The sequence below is a fragment of the Lepisma saccharinum genome, chromosome 1 (assembly GCF_977018435.1).
Source record: "Lepisma saccharinum chromosome 1, izLepSacc3.1, whole genome shotgun sequence".
Classification (NCBI taxonomy): domain Eukaryota; kingdom Metazoa; phylum Arthropoda; class Insecta; order Zygentoma; family Lepismatidae; genus Lepisma; species Lepisma saccharinum.
Genome location: NC_139229.1, coordinates 175,292,069 through 175,306,261, shown reverse-complemented (window position 1 = coordinate 175,306,261; position 14,193 = coordinate 175,292,069). Strand labels below are relative to the sequence as shown.

The following is a 14,193-nucleotide window of genomic DNA, read 5'->3' as shown; positions in this document are numbered from 1 at the left end:
GAAACCAACTAAAGAATGAGCAATATATATTAAATAATTATCCTTAGAACCAAATATGGCATCATTGTAGTCTATTACAACTTTTTCCACGATGTGACGTAATTTTGCAGAATCATCCAAGTGTACTTTTCAACGGAATCTACAAACACGTTTAATATATTGTAATTTGTGCCTAGTAAATATGACAAGCGGGTTTCGATTCTCCAAGTAGTTCTGTGCATGTAGTTGTAGGTTCATAAATATTTTTCCCTCTGAACTACAACGTATGTACGTACGTCAACTTCCCTTTTGGAGATAGCCATGCAAATTATTACTGCTCCATTTACTAATATGGAATGGACTTTACTAAGAATCTTGCCTTTTTTTTAAAAAAAAAAATGGAACTGTCTCTCTCCCTCTCTCTATGTGTGTGTGTGTGTGTGTGTGTGAGTGTGTGAGTGTGTGTGTGTGAGTGTGTGAGTGTGTGTGTGTGTGTGTGTGTGTGGGTGTGTGTGTGTGTGTGTGTGTGTCCATATGCAAATGTTGTAATGACTGTAACATAAAAACTTCACATTTACTAGTGTTTTGTTGGAAAAAGCAATAGAATATTATAAATTGCTTTCATATAATTTTGTGGTCCCTATAAAATTATCTGCTATTTCACGTTTAACCTTACACATATCTTATTATAATATTGGAGTATTTTCTATTCAGAAATTTTCAAATATGACGTTACAAAGAAAATGCATTCCAATTTTTGAACAAAGAAATTGAGGGATGTTTCGAAATATTTCTATATAATATTCCCTAGCGTGCCATCTGTGTATATATATACCTGTTTTGTACAAAAGTATTTTCGTGTAGTCCAGAATAAAGTACTGTATAAGTCAAAACGGTTGCTGCTGCAGCCATCGACAGGTAGACCCATTTGTTTAGTGATCGCATGCTTCAGGTGCCTGTAAGAAACGAATAGGATCTTTTAATAAATGCAACTCTGCAAGTTGTGCATATCGTAGAAATACAAAAATAATAGTTTATGATGCCAGATTTAATCGACTAGTCAATTAGTCGGTTTACAATAGGAAAAACTTTGATTAAAAAATTAGTTGAATTAGTCGTTCGATTAGTATTTTTCAGATTTGTCGTTTGAATAGAATTTGTCGAATTAGTTGTTCGTCTAGTATTGATCGATTTAGTCGTTCGATTAGTGTTAGTGCCCATCAGCAGTTAGATTAAGTTCCAAGTGAAGGCAAGTGCACATCTCTCTCAACATGGCACGACCCCCCCTTGAAAAATGGAAAGTCAATCTAACATTATATATTTCACAAATATTTCATTTCAATCACAGTAATTTATGTTAAATTTTGTTGATTTTTTTTCATGGATCTCTTCAAAGTTCATATCTCGAGGACACATTTCGACGGTTATTCGTTTGAAGTGAAATTAAAGAAGAAAAGATAGAAAGTGCTTGTAAGTGTATATTTAAAATTACTTTTTATAAGTTCAAAGGAAAAAGATTGAAATATTAATCCCATTTACTCTAAATTGCAGCATTTTATCGAAAAACCTTTTGAAGAGTATATTATACAAACTTTAACTTGAGAAGCTAAATACGTATTACTATTTTGTACGTATATATTAAGTTCATTTAAATAGGGGAACGCTGGGCAAGACGCGGTAGGCCTACTTAATGATTAACAACACAGAACGACTACTAAATACAAACAAACATTCATTTCTTCCAACAAATATCCATTTATTGAACCCTTTCTACATAAAGATGACTTAAACTAACACTTATGAATGAATAAAATTGGTTTAGAAAACAATATTTGAAATATGTCTTTGGCCCGGGGTATTTCCATTAACCTAAAAATGTAATTTAAATAAAGAAATTTATTGTTAGTGCTAGTTAAGACAATGATAAATTATGCACATGTACTCATTTCTCACATAAAACGCATACAACAATCCTCAGGGTCTATACCTGCGCAAGAGTTTATGTGCGCACACATTATCGCCACAAGCGGAACAACAAATTCAAAGAACAAGATCAGAAAAGTTGTAGCCTACCATAATAATTCTGAACACTATGAATCAATGGAAAAACCTTAGTCTTTTGATTGATTTGGTTTAGTTTCTTTGCTCTTCTGTCACTTTTTGCTAATCGTGAAGGGGAGGATGAGTGATGATATGATGATATTGATGAGGGACACTCACAAAGAACACCCATGCTCAGGTTGGGATTCGAACCTGAACCCCTGGTTTCGTAGCGCGCTGTGCTAACAACTCTGCCACGAAGGTCGGCAAAATCAGAGTAGTGTAGAGTCCAAAGACAATACGGGGGAAAATGGGGTGGTACCCTGTCATGCCCCATCCTATCTTGCCCCGAAGCCATGTGTATTTGAGGTTATGTTATAATAAAACGAAAGTTGTATATATCGACAAAAATATCGACTGCATTGGGAACTCAGGAAACTATCCCTCAAGAATAGTGTACAATATAGTTTTAATTAATACGTTACCAATCGAAATAGCAAATGTGAAGTCAAAATGTTGCAAAGCAGTAAACGAACTATGCGCGACTCATGAAACGGACGAAATAACATCTCGGAATGAAGGCTGTCACGGTATCTAGTGACATGTGAAACGCAGTTCGATATAAATTATTTTTTATATATTGATTCATTTTATGCACAAACATGAAAGTGTAAGGTTTGATTTATTTTGTGAATAAACTTGTATCCGAGCCAGACGTCGGGAGTTGGGGACGAGTTTTTCTTGAGTGACAGCCGCCGCTTAGAACATGACATATTTGCACCAACGCGGAGATAAGGGAAGATTATTTTCGCCGCTACCGGGCTCGAGTCGCAGCAGGCGTTCGAACCCATGTTCACGGATGACCAGGAACACCAGCTGGAGCCCAACTCTGCAAGGATCCAGGACGCGTCGCCGACCGCGCCTTTCAAGACAATGGACAGAGGTCATTTCCATCCCCTGAGAAAGCGAAGCGAAGCCACCTTAGCGTGGGTTTCAACGGACGAATTTGAATCTCTTATATATAGGCGGTGCTACCATCCCAAAAACAGTTTTTACCCGGATTTCACCGAGAGAGCATCTCCGCGCTACACTCTCGCGTGATTATTGTTTTGTGTCCGTGGACTTTGTTTCCTTACGTACCGCGAGCGAGTTGCAGATAGGGAGTTACCAGTGTGCGCCTTATTTTGGTGAAGATTACGCGGTGATTTGTTTTTCGCCAAGCGTTAACTACATAATCATGGGCGGCTAAAGGAGATTGAGAAGGGAGTCTGTCGACTTCCCTGACCCCGCAACGATGCATCGCCATCTCCCGATGAAGCCAGTCAGCCAACGCCACAGACGACACCAAAGCCAAACACTGCCCAAAGCCCGAAGGACGTTTTCAGAACGACGCCGATCGAAGCCCGTCACCAGAGAGAGAGATTGAAGGACGACTCCAGAACGACGCCGATCGAAGCCAGAGGGAGAGATTGAAGGACGACTCCAGAACGACGCTCCCAGAACGACGCCGAATCGAAGCCCGTCACCAGAGAGATTCCGAACCAACGCGTGACCACGTACACCCGACGCTAGTGACAAGAGGAACGCCCGAAGTACTAAGGAGGTGCAAGTACACCAGATCGTCGCAATTATTCTTCGTCGCGATCGACCTCGGAGGACAATTTCGCCACAAAGGAACCGTGTGCAAGTCCCGCGTCCAGGAGAGATGAATGACCACGCCATGTAGCAGAGTCTGGTACAGTATACTTCAGAGGGTCTCATGTACATGTAAACGTGCGTCGTTAGTATCAACACCGTACAGTTAACGCCGAAGTCTCACTTATTCGCAAAGTTACTCAGGAAAAACCTAAACCTAACCCCCGCGTCTGATAATTTTTGGTATTGTTATAAAAAGGGGTAATTTCATGTTCAGATGTTCTAATTTAATTGTCTGCATTCAGGGTTAGAAGCTCCATTTCATTTCTTTAATATTTAGTATAAATTGTCAAAGTGTGCTCCATTTTTGTGTAACCGACCGCCCCGTCGCGCCATTTAATTTGTCAATAGTTGACTGATGAGTCCTTTTTAATTGTGGAAAGCGTAGTTGTTTTTATTGCAAGGTCGTGTGCGTGAAATAGTATTATTTGTTGCATAGTGGTTTTTAAGGTAATTTTTGCTCGCGCCGACGATTGATTAGTGTATTCCGGCAGCTGGAGCCAATTAAGTTTTTGCATCACTATGTAATTGTGTAGTTGTTCTCATTGGACGAGAGAGGCTTATGTGTAATACCCCCGTCCGAGAAACTTGTATAATGTCGTGCTTACGACTCGATGCATACGTTCATTCGAACGAAAGATTTAACCACGCCGACCCAATTGTCTTAGTTAACCGCTTTCCGAGGGCTGGCACTTAAGTTAATTTAAAAGAGCACAGGAGCTGACAGACAAATGCCCTAAATTCACATAAAGGTTTAAAAATTAAAAGGAATGATATGTTAATGAGATCCATGATTTGTATCCATACTTCACATGTAAAAATACCTCATGTGTGTGAAAGAGAGATAGAGTGAATGTTGTGAGAGTGAGGAGGCTTTGTAAACAGTTGTTGATTGCAATATTTTTTGTTGTTGTTACAATATATATTCACTTTTTACCGTTCGTCAGTGTTGTTATTTGACGTTTTTCAGGTACCAGATATTATGCTATTAGTGTTTTATGATTGTTCGAATCTACATATCAAAGGTAAACAAAACAGTGTAACTTTTCAAGGTATTAATCCCCGCCTCGCAATAGTATGACAATAAACGACCGTCTCAGTACCGAACTTGATAACTGGACCGTGAGTCACGACCGGTTTCCCGTACACATAACGACGTTTGGCCCCGTGCCGGGGTATGATTGACACGTCATTTCGGGGACCGTGAGTGCACTCGTTACAAGGCAACGGCCGCCAAATCCCTACGATTGTTCATGCTTTGAGCGTAGCAAATCATAAGAATTGTTTTCCAAAGTAAAAGGACGTTTTGAACATGATTCATCCCCGATTGGCTCTTGTTCAATATTATTGATATCTCACGTGTGCTGTATTGACTTTAACCATTCCTGATTTATCGTTCTACTAACAAGCTGGTTGGTAAATGACATGTCTTTGGAATTTCCAGACTGTGACAGTCAGCACGTGTGAGTATTGTGATATATTTTCTTATAACAAAGTAAGGGGCGATGGAAGCAAGATGCAGTGACCCGATAAGGATATAGACAAACAATGCATTTTTATGTAGATTTAAGAATATTTCCACAAAAATAAAAAAAATGTCCGTAACAATAAGAGACGAAGCTAGAGATTTATGCCCAGTGGCGAGAAGTGAATTTAGTTTCCCGGCACCTACATATGCTTTCTAATTTACACTCTTTTTCAATATTTGTACACAAGCAATAACTCCTCGACCCAATAAGAAATCCCTAGCAAACATTACAAATTTTATATTAATTGCACGATCTGCTCTACAACAAAACCCTTTTGCTCTTAGCTGTTCCACACCTGACCTGCGAAGAAGTGCGTATTTGGTATTATTTATTTCCCTGTTATTAGGTAATTTACAATTATTATGTCAGAGTATTCTTAATATGATAATTTTGCAAAAATTGTGCACAGGCTTTCAATACAGCGGAAAACCAAGATGAAGTATTACGTATTTATAACTGAAATCATTAATCAATATTCATATTATTTTTAATGTCTTCCTCAATTGTGACGTTCAAAAAATTGTTAAAGTTACACATATTATATTATGAAAATTAAATGTTTGACTTCCCTAATAATGTGGCGGGTGCAGAGAATGATAGAAGGACGTAAGGCACAAAAATGATTTCACGTAATAGTTAAGATGAATTATCGTCAAAGCATACAGTTTTGGTCTGCGTTTAAGTAAGTGTAATGTTATATATTTGCTTGTACTACGTATGTATGTGTAAGGGCAAGCATATGTATGTGTGAGTGTGTGTGCCCGTATCTATAGGTTAGATTACTATTCTTATATATTTTTTCTTTGTATTTTTTAATTTCTCTGTAATTTTTATATATTTTTTCATTCTTTTTCAATATTTCAAAATTCGACATTCAAAGGTTTTTAGTAAAGATGGTCAAGTGGAAGAAAAGGCTTCACAGACTTAACTTCGCCATGTAATAGAAGACGAAATAAATACATAAATAAATAAATAAATAATGCTTCATCAAAACGTCCGACATGTATTTTCAGATTTTGAATGTGTATACTTTTTGAAACACCCCTGCATATATTTGTTATTTCTCGGTACATTGTAATTACATCACACTATCACGAAGAAATCGTACTGGGTGTTTCAATAAAAAGGTAACTGAAAGTATCCAAAACACACCATGTCCAGTTACTTTTTTATTGAAACACCCTGTACACAATAACTATTTTTAAGCAAAAGGTGTGGCTTTTACTGAATTGTTACGACCAGAGAGATATATTTCTTTATAATTTAACATACCACATCCTCCACGATGGCGCAGTGGCAGCGTTGTCGCCTTGCAATGAAAGGGTCCCGGGTTCGATACCCGGTGGAGGCACAAGTGGTTCGGATCCCACCTTAAACTGTAGGTCCAGTCGCGATTAGCCTTACTGGCATAACGTGGACTTAAAACATCAAATCAATCACAATCAATCAATCACATTCCCCTAGAGACGGCTCTGATAACAATACTAAAGATTGGATTTGATTTCGCTAACCTTCCATGAATGGTTACTGAAGAAATTACACTTACCTTGTTTGATCACAATTAGATGTTTAACTGATTTGGTCACAAGTGTTCTTCAACCTTCGCCATGAGTTAATTCTGCTCCACAGCCTTAGATTAAAAACCAAGGAAATGAGCACGCAGTCTATGCAACTGATAACATAATCTTGTTTTAGTATATTATCTCTTCCGCAGTAAATTGTTTACATTTTTAAATTGGCCGGCCATATTCAAATCGAGTTTGGTACGAAACTATACTATTACAGCCGTCAAGGATATGTGACGTATATCACCTTACCGCGCTGCATGCTGCGATCAGAATGGCGCGGGGCAAGGTAATCGTGTAATAGGGGTCGATCTGCTCAGAAAGCCGACGTTAGATTGCAGCTCGAACATAATATCTGATATTTAGGAGGAGACAGAAGGGAACTAAGACAATTTCACGGTGGCCTCCCACTCCCACCCGGTGGCGACGCCCCTGCGCGGCTATTATCCATACCAGCTAACTGTAGACCAGACGAACGAGAACAAGTCTCTGCGCAAGTAGTGACGCAAGACGGCTCCACCAATGAACAGTGAGAGAAACAGGATTGCGTAATGGGCGACGGGAGTTTTCGAATTCGTCCCCATTTCCTCCAGCGTTGCGAACTTTTGAAAAGGATAATACCGAACGCACATGGCAAACGGACCGTATTCTTGTCTCCAGGTCCGTACGATTAGTTTAAGAATTTTTTTAGGGAAATATTAGGTATAAAACTGCAAGAGCAAATTTTCACAAGCCGTGCATTTAGCGTACGGACTAAGGTCTGGACCGTACATCCGTACATGCACGGTCAGGACCGTACGGTTGGCAACGCTGCACGTTCGGCAACGCTGCACGTTCACCACTCGATTTTCCTCTTCCTCCTCTGCCGATATGCGCGGCCCTGCTCTACAGTTAGCTGGGACAGGGTATAGCTGATACGTGTAATGCAGCCATTATGAAGAATTGTGTGCTCGAAGTTGCAGGGTTGAGATAAGCTTCGCACAAAATGTCACCGAATCATTGTTTTTCATAAAAAAAATCCCTATTTGCTGTTCGTTTTATATGATTTATATTTCTACATGACTTCTTCGTGACACACTATCAAAGAAATAAGAACTTGATTGGTCTTGATACAGCAATGGTGTTTTGTGTGATGCAAAATATCAGTGGCATTGAGACTGAGAATTTTGTTTGGACCAGCTGCTTCTCTTTCTTCCTTTATTTCTCCATCTACACTTCATCCTGTTTCTCCAGCTTTCCTTTTCTCCCCTCCTTCTTCCTTTTTTCACTATCTATCCCTCATTCTCCGTTTCTCTTTCTCTTTCTGCTTCTATTTATATCTTCCACTATCTATTCTTTATCCTCTCTTCTCTTTCTTCCTTTTCTTCTCTATCTACCCTTCATCTTTTGTTTATCTATCTTTATTTTTCTCTGCTTCTTTCTTTTTCCTTCCTGTCTTCTATTTTTCTTTCTTCCGCCTTTTTCTTCTTATCTTCATCTATTCCTCTATCTTTATTTGTCTTTCTGCAATTTCTTTATCTCTCTGTCCACTCTTTCCATTTTACTCTGTTTTTCTATCTCTTTCTATTGTTTGCTATTAATTTATGTCCCATTTTCTAATCTTTTTTGTTCATCTCTCCCTGTTCCGATTCTTGCTTGCTCTACTACAAACGATTACAGTTGTGCCGATTTACGGTCTCTATCTTTTAAAACAATTGTGGGCCGCACCACTCAAGTCTGGCCAATGAAATGGCGAATGGTTTAAAATATAGTATGATTAAAAAATATAGTGGGATTCGAAGACAGGACAAGCTACAAAACGAAGGGTCCTGACTTCGAATCTCGGATAAGGCATGGATAATTGTGTCCGCCCCTTAATGATATCATTCACTTTCCACTCATTCTAATCGTCGTGATTAAACAAAAGAGGCAGTAAAGCGACAAAAAATAACCAAATCAACTAATCAATAATACAGCTTGCCTTGTATTTTCTTCCCAAGGTTCAATAGCAATTGCAAAACTGAGTGTAAGGTTGTTTTTTCAGGAGAGGGTATAAATTAAATAAATTCGGCATCTCTTTCAATAAGCCTTTAAAAATAGCACTTTATTCCTGCTGACTCAACTTTAACTTGGATATCTTTTTTTCAGCAACGAAATACGTACTATTTTTTCACAGAGAGCAGAAATGTTCCACATCACTCGTTATATCTTAATGCACAAATGCATCAGTGCAGCCAGACAGTGAGTTGCAAGAATCGTATTACGAATTCAAACGCACGAAATGGACCATTGTTACGTTTGAAATGCTAAGACAGTGAAGAAAATCACTTTGCCTTTACTTAAGTTACGATAATTTCATGAAAAATACATTTAACCACCCCTCTGCTGCGAAAGCATTTGGTAAAAATAAAGGAAGATACTTTACTTACAGCCTGAGAATTTACCAACCCTCTCATCACAATGTTTATGTCTGAAAACTTCATCCCAGCTGCTGTGAAATATTATCGTGTGTAAACCGCGTATAGTCTTTGTACTACGTTACTCCACAGCTGTTTCATGTAAGGAACAGGTGCTTATCAGTCTGTCTTTCACTTACAGACGTTTACGTATTGACGTTTACGTATTTACTTCATGTACTTACAGTAACCTTGGTCTAAGTAGGGCATGATGGAATCCAAGTGTGTTGAGCACTTGAGCAAAATAACTTCAGATATGTTTGCCGAGAAGTGAGAAGAATCAACTAAAAGATTGATTATTTGCACCCCTTACACCCCGAATAATGATTAGAAATCGATAAAATACACACACACACACACAAAATATAATATGAAGAAATTTCAGTGAAAAATGCAGGCTTCATCAGGACTCGAGCATATCGTGCCACTGCTCTGCCAACTTTTTTTTGGCAGCTTCCCCACACAAACCTCATATCAATCAATCTAAAATCTCACTTTTTCATATAGGACAGACTATCAGAAACATCCATGCCCGAACCGGGATTCGAACCCGGAACCCCAGGCGTCCACTCCGCCACGGATGCCGACAACTGAACTACCGAACCAGCCCTGATTTCGCCTGATTTTGCCTCTCGCTGTTTTACCTCTGTGAGGTTGTATAACAAAATAATATGGTAAGACAAAATAATATGTACGGATGACATACGTGTTCACACATCTCCACCACCCTCTAAGATTTTTACAAATAATATATTGGCACCATGGACATTAAACAAAGAGGATTCTACCCCATATTTACAGTAGTAACATATACTTAAAGATTGTTAAGATATAGCTGCAACAAAACGGCAAGAGGAGGAGTCTGCAGAAACGAAACGTTCAAAATTGTTGACTTTTTTTTAGCTCTGACACTGCGCTGGCTCTTCAAGGTCCTACAGTTGAGCTTGAGACTGGCACTGAATTGTAATAACATTGAACGAGTGTAAAGATACTTCAATACAGAATAATAATCAAGCATGTATTTTTTCAATGGTGATGCCAGAATATTTTTCCTGGGATTCAACAGAACAAAATATCAAATGAGACTGAACGTTCCGAATTCAAGCCAGGGTTTGAACAAGTTTTTATGAGTGTCCTTTCATCAGTCTTATCTTAATCATAGTTCATCTTAATTAGTGAAAAGGTGGCAGAGAAGCGACGTAAAAGTACAACAAGGACTCCGCACCATTTATTTATTTATTTATTTATTTATTTTATTACGTCTTGTTTATCATGGCGAAGTTAAGATTTTGTAGCCTTTTCTACCACTTAACCATCTTTACATCGAAATTTGATCATATGAAAATTAGAAAATAACATTTAAACCATTACATAGAAAGGTAAATATCAAAATAAAGAAAGAGAAATATAAAATTACAAAGAAAAAATACAAAAAAAGGTTAAGAAACAAATACATACGGGAATAAAATTCTAACCTATACTCACGAGCATACAACAAAACACACACATGCACATACACACACAATCACATATTCATGACAGTAGTCAGGGATTTGAAATATTAAGGTTAATAAGGGTTTTCAGTGTTTTTCTGCGCTTAACTGTATTCAATTTATCACTAACATATAAGCTTGCACTAATGTGAGAACTATTTGTGCCGAATAAAAAATGTTTTAATTGTGTCTTAAAGACATATGCTGAAGATGAGTTCCGGATTTTGAGGGGCAGTGAGTTCCAAAGACGAGAAGTTGAAGCGGTGAAAGATTTTGAATAAAATTTTGAAGGGGAGTGACTAGTTGAGTTCTGGTGTCAAGGCTGTGTGATTCGGAAAGCATTGAGAATCTGCTCGAGAGATAAGCCGGTTCCTTTGAACTGATTGCCCTATAGAGAAGGGTGAGGTTGTGTACAGTCAGAGAAAGTAGTTCTTGGGCCACGAGACCTACGATATCGTAACATCTTAGAGCCTGTTGTCTATGCAACCCAAATACAAAATTGTCGCTTAGGTTTTCCTGGTGAACCTGGCTTCTCGGGAACGATTGAGTAGCTATTGACAGCAGCGTGAGTCATATCCCCAGCTCCAGCCAGAACAAACAACAGCTGGGTGCAGTGAGACCACCAGAAAAAGTTTCAGAATTGGTTTCTTAACAACAGCTACTGGTAAGGAAATGTTGTCCTTGAAAAAGATTAGAGTTAAAAACAACTACTTGACAAATGATAGGACGAATTGATATTGATTAGTCCTAACTTAGAATTTTGTGTAAGGCATGGATCATCATGTCCTATCATCCATTTCATATCTTCATTAATCATCCTTATCGCCTTTGTTGACGCAAGTGCTAAAAAAGCAATATAAAATAAGCAAAATTACATTTTCAGCGATTTCACTAAGCGACTCAGTTGCATGTAGACAAAGTTTCAATAATCGGGAACCAAGGGCCCCCTCGTTCTGCTTCATTGTCATTTTCCCTCCACTTTGCCTGCCGCGATGAACCTGGTGTTGATTAATGCAACATTAATTAAAACAACCAACCAACGAAACAATCCACAAAGTGCACCAAAGCGGCGCATATTATGAATAGTAAACTATGTGATATTATGCTAATTTAGAATTTAGCTCCGTGAATATTGAATTTATTCGATAATTTGTGGATGAGTTGCGTGTGAGAGATAGAGTCAAAGGCTTTGGAAAAATCTAAGTATACGACATCCATGTCTTGCTTGGCACTCAGGCAATTGACCACTTTGGTAAGCAAGCAAGCAAGGTTTGTGTCACAGGAAGCATGAGGGAGAAATCCGTGTGGAGTGGGAGAGAGGAACGAAGATACATGTGCAAGGATACGATTAGAAATTATTTTTTCAGCTAGCAACGCAAGTGCAGGAAGTAAGGAAATCTGCCGATAGGAAGTGACATGAGCTATGTTTCCGTGTGTGAGGATAGGGACAATATTTGCTTGCTTTCATGTACGAGGAAACACCTTCGGAGAAGCATTTATTAAAGATTGTGCTTATTGGTTTGGATAGAATATGAGCTAAATGTTTCAGAAATATCGCAGGAATATCATTAGGAGTGGTAGCTTTGGAACTTGAAACAGATTTTAATAATTTTTGGACTTCATTGCAATTAGTTGAGATTTGAGAGAGAGTGTAAGGAATAATGGACCTGACTTCCGGTAGTGTGGCAGCAGCGTTATTTGTAAAGTTACTATGCAAGTAAGAGTTAAAAAGCGATGAACGCTCATCCTTTGTAGCAGACTTACCGTTCCAGGAGACTTGAAGGGGAATACGGTCATGTTGCCGGCGTGAGTTAATTAGCGTCCAGAATGTTTTAGGGTTTTTAGCAGCACTTTCTCTTTTACTTTGAATATAATTATTATAGTCCCTTTGAATTAAGTTTTTACTATGCTTCCTTAAGTAAGCAAAAGTGTTCAGTGTATGAACGTTCGGAATTTGTTTCCACAGGATCCACGCATTCTTTTTGTTCTTCAGCGTAAGCTTAGTCTCTTCAGTATACCACACAGGGAATCGGGATGTTTTTGTTTTCCTAAGGGGCACGTGGTCTTTAATTACAGCGTGCACACAGTCCACGAGGAACTCCACTGCTTCTTCCGCGGGGAGGGGGTCCATCATTGTCCAAGCAGTGTTGCCACAATCTGTAAGCACAATTTCCCTTTCCAAGGGGTAAAATTTCCCTTTTCCGCCCATTTTTTCCCTTCATCTAAAGAATTATTATTATTATTATTAATAATAATAATAATTAAATATTATCGTTGACCCATGTTCGTATGTATGTATAAAATGTTAGTCAATTTAACTTTTAAATGCTACGACGCTAGGGATACCGGGTTCGAATCCCGGCCTGGGCATGGCTGTTTGTGAGTGTCCATTCATAAATTTCATCATATCATTACTCATTCCCATCTTTGCAATTAGCCTAAAGTGGCAGAAAAGCGAAGTAAAATAAACCAAATCAATAAACAATAAAATCAATAACTTTTAAATGTTTTTTTGGAAGATTTAGATTTTATTTCTAAACCAAGCTAAATTTTTTGTTTTGAGATGAAAGCTAAAACTATGTTATAGTTGGCAACTGAAGACTTTCATCAGTAAAAAGCAAAACACACAAACAGAGATTGGATTTAGGGAGGCCAATGCCCCTTGTCTTCATCACACCATCAGAAGAAAATTAAAAATATTCTACACAAAATGCTGTTCTAGTAAAGCGCACATATGAAGAGTTTGTGTGGAAAATCACATTTTTGCTTCCCCATAAAAATGTTAAGTTCGGCGCATTGATATACGCGTTTTATTAAAAAAGATATGTAGTACATACCTGAGCAAATGTTCTATTCTGGTAAATTTCACATATTAGGTGGAAACTTCTAAAACACAGCAAGTTTTTTATTAAAATGTAATCCATTGTTGGTCACTTCTGCCATTCTGCACGGAATTTTTTAACTTGTTTCCGCGGTGATTTTTCATCTTCCGATAATTCTCCACGACGTTTTCTAATATATTCTGGAGTTGCAGATAGTTTCCGTTGCTTCCCTTGTTGTCCCGTCGTCCAAGTCGAGCACAGCCTTCCACCAAACACTCGCACACGACGAATAACCCACCCAGTGTCCAATGAAGACTGAAGTAAAGATAGGTTTGCGAAAAAGATAACTTTATGGTTTGCACGTGTAGTGTTTGAGGCAAAATTCAGAGAACCGGGGAAAGCTTAAATAAACAATACCCTCGGACTCCCACTCCCATAAGGGTGAATGGCCAAAGACCACCGGCCCCAAACGGTAGCCAGATGTGGGTCAACCTAAATTCCACCCTTCCCCTCAGAACAAAGTATACGACAAAATAAAAAAAAAATAATAAGTTCCCATTTTCAAAACTGGAATCAGTTATAATGTTTAATATAATTAATGTTTAGTCTGTCTTAAAATTTCCCTGAAAATTCGC

General features: G+C 38.3%; 1 protein-coding gene across 4 annotated transcripts in view; it reads right to left on the bottom strand.

The window, feature by feature from the left end:
• Window positions 1–14,193, bottom strand: part of LOC146004351 (galactose-3-O-sulfotransferase 2-like) — a 42,499-nt gene that overhangs the window by 2,571 nt on the left and 25,735 nt on the right. For 3 of the 4 annotated variants that reach the window (XM_083143142.1, XM_083143149.1, XM_083143165.1), the window contains exon 2: window positions 815–935. In XM_083143142.1, the coding sequence (XP_082999268.1) occupies window positions 815–924 (110 nt within the window). In that variant the 5' untranslated portion in view covers window positions 925–935. Of the gene's footprint in view, window positions 1–814; window positions 936–6,789; window positions 6,872–14,193 lie in introns of those variants that run through there. The other variant, XM_083143157.1, reaches the window with a different exon arrangement.